The 6,862-nt window shown below is 33.1% G+C and overlaps 1 protein-coding gene across 1 annotated transcript; it reads left to right on the plus strand.

Annotated features, from left to right (window-relative positions):
• LOC109845691 (glucan endo-1,3-beta-glucosidase 7-like) lies at positions 578–6,737 on the plus strand. Its single transcript, XM_020414961.1, is given in 7 exon segments — positions 578–898; positions 5,241–5,476; positions 5,478–5,700; positions 5,702–5,769; positions 5,771–5,871; positions 5,874–6,037; positions 6,663–6,737. Coding segments are annotated over 7 exon segments (1,188 nt in total).

The raw sequence follows: 6,862 nt of genomic DNA on the forward strand, positions 1-6,862 counted from the left end.
CCCATGTTGTATCTAAGTTGAGGAATTATATTTTTGGTGAGCTCACATGTTAATTTGTTAGCTTAATGCATTTCTACCCCAGACGAGACTACTATTCAAGACTTTGCTGCTATTTTTGTTATTGTGTTGCTGCATAAACTGGTTGAATTGGCTCATTTAGGCATCCCTCGAATAATCGAAACTGATGTTAGATTATTGGATTTTAGTACTTCGATTCAACATGATGTATTTTATTTTGTGTATCACGAAAGACTAATGTGAGACAGAACAGGCACCTGATATTTCATATGCATGTACATAAGTTTTATCAATCATATTAGTATATTACTGTATTGGATTACTAGTAAGCATTTGGGGCTCAAATTGCGGCCTGATGTCTGTGTGCATGATTTATATAACCTCTGTTATCCTAGCAAATCCTAGACATGCATTGAGACATTAGACTCCAAACTACTACTAGTTTTCAAACAGCAATTGCGCATGAAATACCAGATAGAGTTGAATAAACAAGGATACAAGGTTACAGTAAAGGTCTGTAAATTACCCAGCAACATCAACACAATAGAAACATACAAACATGAGCATCTACAAGTCCTCAGGTCCTCTTAACGGGATCAAAGTTGGAAACTCCAATAACAGCTCCGAAGATGGCTCCGAGCACAACCCCACCGGAAACGATGCTGAGCAGGAAGTTCTTGAGGGATGCAGACATCCCTGGCTGAGCCGCCTCCGCCACCTCTGGCACCAGGGACGGAGTGAGGATTGCGCGGACCTCGAAGCGACGGTTGGGTCCTGGGGAGGCGCGGAGCGGCGGTTTGCAGTCGCGGTGGTGGAGGAGGCCGGCGAGGGCAGAAACGTCATTGCGATCGCCGATGTCGATGCCATCTTGAGAGAGAGGGTCTTCTAGAGTCTGTGTTTGGAAAGAACTGGCAAAGCTTGGAAGTTCTTGGTATTGAAATAGAGGAGGAAGAGATGAGATAAAAGGTATAAGAAGGTGGAGAGGTGATTGGTTTAGGTTTGCCAGGTCAGCATACGAGTCCTATGTGGAAGCCTGGGATTCAGAGCTTTGGATTTTGGAGGATAAGCTCTGTTAGCTTTCTATGGCTCACAAAGAGTTCCTTTCTGCGGATGTTATCGAGCTAAAATTATGCTGCTTATGAAATTCTAAAATCATGATACTATGATGCACTGATTGTCCTAAGATCATATCATACTCCCATTAAAAGCACGAGTTCGGAAAAATCTTTTGATAAATAAAAATATTTTTGAAATTTAAATATTATTTCATTAAGTAAGAGCAAGTTGATAAATTGATGAATTCTTATTGGATATACATAGTATGAAGATAATGATACAATTTAAATTGAAATGTAAATCTAAATAAAATTATTAAATATCAAATTTGTAAATGTCTACAAAATGAATGACGTATATGTAAAAATCAAATAAATTAATGAGACAAATAATGTCTACTTCAAATGTCAAACCCGGGAACAATGTAGACCTACAAATGTACATAATGTGGATGAGATATTTACAAAATCCACCAAACAAATTAAAGAGACAAAAGCCATTCTCAAAATTATAAAAAAGAAAAATTAAGGAAAATAAAAAATCATACTCCCTTTAAAAGCACGAGTTCGGGAAAATTTTTCGGTAGACAAAAATACCATTGGAATTCAAATATTATTTCATTAAGTAATAGTAAGTTTATGAATTCTTATTAGATATACATAGTATGTAGATAAGGATACAATTTAAATTGAAATGTAAATCTAAATAAAATTATTAAATACCAAATTTATAAATGTCTATAAAATGAAGGACGTACGTATATGTAAAAAATAAATAAATTAATGAGACAAATAATGTCTACCCCAAAGGTCGAACTCGGGAACAACGTAAACCTACAAATGTACATAATATGGATGAGATATTTACAAAATCCACCAAACAAATTAAAGAGACAAACGTCATTCTCAAAATTATAAAAAAAAATAAGAATAATAAAAAACCATACTCTCTTTAAAAGCACGAGTTCAGGAACAGCTTTCCATAGTCAAAATTACACTGTACTATTTTAAATATTTAATTTAAATTATAATATATACTAATCATACTTATATCCTATCCTAAAATCACATGAACTATCTTTAGCTCAAAATTTTAAATAAGATTAATAAAATATATGAAACATCTCCGTACTATCAGTTTATTACATAAAGTATTAAAAAAACAAAAAAGTTTTGAAAATTAGACAAAATACTCTCAAAAGTTTAAAATTACACAAAAGCTAAAAATTTAGAACTTGGCAAAGAAAAGAGTAATTGTGTGATATTTTTTTCATTAAGATATATAAATATAACTTATAATTTAAGGTTTACTATCCCTTTTTAGAATATGAAAATAGTCAAGTTGATATTGGTAAAAAATACTAATAATAACATATTAAAAATATCGAGTTAAATAATAAAAATTTAAAAAATATATGATAGATTAAAAATTAATGTTATTGTATAAATTAAAGTAACTGCATATAATTTTACCAAAATGTTAGAACACCAAAAATACATAAGTATCATTAATTAATAGAAGACTTAATCACAAAAACTGATAAAAGACTATAATATAATAGCTTAACATTAATTGATTATAATTTGTAAATATTGATCTCTACTGGTAATAATATTTATTAGGTAAAATATTATAAAGATTTATGTATGGAGAACTATTAAAAAATTTAGAGATATCCTTCAAAAGAATCAAGCGATTTTTATTTCAAATGAAATTCGGAACGTCCATGAATCATTTTAATTAACACTAACATAAGTTATATTTATAAAAAAAACACTTGACTGAATACCCCCTAAAGAATATATTGAACAACTTTGTGCTCATCAAAGAAACATTCTTCATAGAAGATAAAAGACAAATTATTATACTTTGCGTAAGCAAAAAAATATGAAATCGGCCTTTTTTTTCTTATATAGTATCACGACCCTGCGTGTGACTTTATTTAGGGGTATGACTACTAACGAATGATCAATTCTTAAAGACATTATCAAAAATAATGATATAATAGCACTATTAGAATTCAAGATCTCTAAGTTTGAAGGTAGTATATTTCATTAGTAAAATTCTTATTAAATGCCACTAAATATAAAATTCACCTTATATATGTCTCAAATTTATAGAGGAGATACGCATATCATCGTAAATTATGTTAATAATATATATCAATCTAAAGATACAACTTACTGGAGAAATAAGAGAATGGTAAGTAAACCAACAAGCAAATATCCATATAACACCGTAAAGTAAAAAAATATTACTTTTTAAAGCCAATATGTAGCGTTCTTTTAGAGTAAGCTGCCAAGACAAAAGCATCTCCATTAAGGCTCTTTATAAATGCAACAGAAATTCAAATTACTAATATATACAACCATTATAACATTTGAAAGAGATATGATCTTAGAAAACCTATTCTAAATTCATACAATTAAACCTAAGAATGATTTATCAATATACAGACACACTATCACACCATTAAGGCAATAATAACTATCATTTATAATAGAGTTGAGCAGTAGTTCTATGTTTGCAAAGGCTACAATAAGAAAGTGGATAAATATATTAATAATAAGTGTCCAGATGATAAATGTTGTAGAATCACCAATGATTTAGTACCAATGTTAAGTGATATCCCTTCTTCATGAAATAAATATATCAAAATTAAATATTAATATTATAATCTAAAACAAATTGACAATGAAAAATTTAATGTATTTAGTTCAGATCCTCATGGAAAATGACACAGACAGAGCAAATGTAATATTATGACACAACAGAAATTTTTATTGGATGCATAACAAAAGAATTCATTGCAGAGAAAAAAGATGTAGCTCCTAACCTTATTTAAGTAATAAATTAAAAGCATAAAAAATTTCATATATATGAAATTAACATTTATTCTTATTGAAATAGGAAAAAATCAAAGTCCGTATTGTCAGAAGTTTGTGTTGAATATAAGAAATATATTCAACTTCTTTGTGAATTTAGACGAGAAAGCAAAAGATGTATGAGCCCAAGGAAAGATAACATGCTCCAGTTTCATATCAAAATCGATGTAGACGATGAAGACACTACTACTCTAGAATTGGTAGGAAAAAGGTAAAGATGAAGAAGGATTAATCTCGACTCAATAAAAAATAAATTAGAAGTAATAAAAGATAATGTTTTGTGAATTGTTATAGAATAGTTTTATTTTTTAGTAAAATTAGGAATCTTTAGAAGGGATTTTCATAAACTATTTTAGTACTTTCATATGCAAATGTGGATGTTTTTATCATATAAAAGTGTACTAGACTTAGCATTAATCTTCAGTTTATGATTTTTTCATTAACCATTTTTTGTCATTTTAGCCCACTTTAAATCAATCATCTTGGCTCGTTAGCTTTATTATTTATTTTCTTTTTATAATGTTATTTTTTAAGTGTTTTCACTTTCATAACACTATACTTCCTCAGGTCAAGCTCGGTTTTATGCCGATCCAAATAAAATAAAAATTTAAATTGGTTTTAGATTATATTTATCTCATGACAATTCAACCATCAATATAAAAATTTAAACTGGATATAGCCTATTCAAACAAACATCAAATAAATAAATAATCAAAGTGTAATCGAGGAACAAATTTTAAAAGAAAATAAACTAAAAATACTTAATCAAAATGAGCAAAAATTATTATCAAAGAGTAACCGGGGAATAAATTTTAGTAAGAAAATAAGCCAAAAATATTTAATCACAGTATTTAACTACGTGCATTGCACGTGCATAAAATCTAGTATGTTAAAAAGATACAAGTACCAGAATTAGCCTGCAACTTGTGGACATGGGGCTGAGCTACAAGTAGATCTACTTGTAGAAAATCACGTATTCTAGACAGAATATTCTAGACGAATTTTTTTTCGTCTAGAATGTATTAAACTAGACGAAAATTTTCCATCTAGAATAAAACATTCTAGACGAAAAATTTCATCTAGAATATTATCCTAGACAATTCTTTTATTTTTTATTTTTTTAAAAATAACCAGGTATTCTAGACGAAAATTTTCGTCTATGATAATCATTATAAACGGTAATTTTCGTCTAGAATAACTGGTCATTTAAAAAAAATTAACCGGTCAAAAAATTAACCGTCCTCATCCCCCCCCAAATGGAAAATTTTATCCCAAAATCAGCCTCATCCCCCCAAATCCTCAACCTCACACCCCGGCCCCTCCCTCCCCCTCTACTCCCTCTCCCTCCAAGGCCAGGTCGCCGACAATCTCCCGCCACCGGAGGCGACCGCGAAGCTCCTCCTCTCGACCTCGATCTCAAAGCTCCGCCTCTACGGCGCCGACCCCGCCATCCTAATATCCCTCGCCGGTACCAACATCTCCGTCGTCATCGGCGCCGCCAACGGAGACATCCCCAACCGTCGGCAACGAGGTTTTAGAATCCAACGACCCCTCCCTCTCCTCCCAGCTCCTTCCCGCCATGCAAAATCTCCAAAATGCCCTCCTCGTTTCGCTTCCGGTGAAAGTCTCCACCGTCAACACGATGGCGGTGCTCGCGGCATCGGAGCCGCCCTCCGCCGGCGCTTTCCACGCAGAGCTGCTCCCTTCTCTTCAAGGAATCTTCGGATTCCTTCAGAAAAACCGGGTCGCCGTTCATGATAAACCTGTACCCGTACTTCGCCTACCGCGACGATCCGAGGCCCGTACCCGTAATGGCCGTACAAAGGCGACCCCAATGAGAACGGGGCGAGCGTCAACAACGCGAAGGTGTTCAATGGGAACTTGGTGCAGCATTTGCGGTCGATGGTGGGGACGCTGCTGATGCCGGGAAATCGGTGGATACTTACATTTTCGCGCTTTACGACGAGGATTTGAAGCCGGGGCCGGTGTCGGAGAGGTCGTTTGGGTTGTTTCATCCTGATCTTTCCATGACTTCCGATGTTGGGCTTAAGAAATCTAGTAGCTCAGGCTCGAGTCAGGTACTTAAATTAAAGCTTTGGACGTATTTTTAAAGGATTATTATTATTATTATTATGAAATTTTATATGGGAAACTATTTTTTTGATTTTGTGAAGAAGCTCATGTGAACTTTCGAATCAGGGGCTTGGATTTGTGCCTGCGGCTTGGTTGGTGACATGATTCTCGTCAATTTAAGTGTATGACATTGTCTTCTTCTGTAGAATTGTAAGTTTTGTGTTATTATAGTTTTAGGGGCAAATATGTGCATAATGTAGCTAGGGGGTCAATTAGAATTGAAAGACAATTTCTTTTCTTCAGTAGGGTTGTTTACCTATTAACTTGGGCTTAAACAAAAATCCTACATGAAGACTTACTCTTTCGTCTCTTTGAGATGCTTCTCTTCTTCTTTCTTTTAATGTAAGCTACGAATTTTTGTTTTCTGGTGAAGGAAGAAAAAGAATGAGAATTTGAATACAATCGCTCACCCAAAGGAATTAGATGAGGAGTATCGTAATAAGAGCTCAGATGTCTAAAGAATTCAAAGTAGTCAGCTAAGTGACTAACAATTAAATTTGAATATAATCGGCACATAAGAATTTGGTGTTTTCTTGTTCTTTGACCTTTATTTGGTTTTGCTATTCGCAGTGGAATAAGTGGAGAAATGCTACGTCAATCAGAGTTTGTTTCAGTTTCCTCCTACACACACTAGTGGAAAAATGACAGCAAAGAGTTTGTTTCAGATTCCGTCCAGGATACTATTTTGTTGTTCAATATTGTGTACATGCACCCAACGTAGATTCTGCAAAAAAAAAAAAAAAAAAACTACTGTAGCATAGTATCCTGGA

The sequence above is a fragment of the Asparagus officinalis genome, chromosome 6 (genome assembly GCF_001876935.1).
Source record: "Asparagus officinalis chromosome 6, Aspof.V1, whole genome shotgun sequence".
Taxonomy (NCBI): Eukaryota; Viridiplantae; Streptophyta; class Magnoliopsida; order Asparagales; family Asparagaceae; genus Asparagus; species Asparagus officinalis.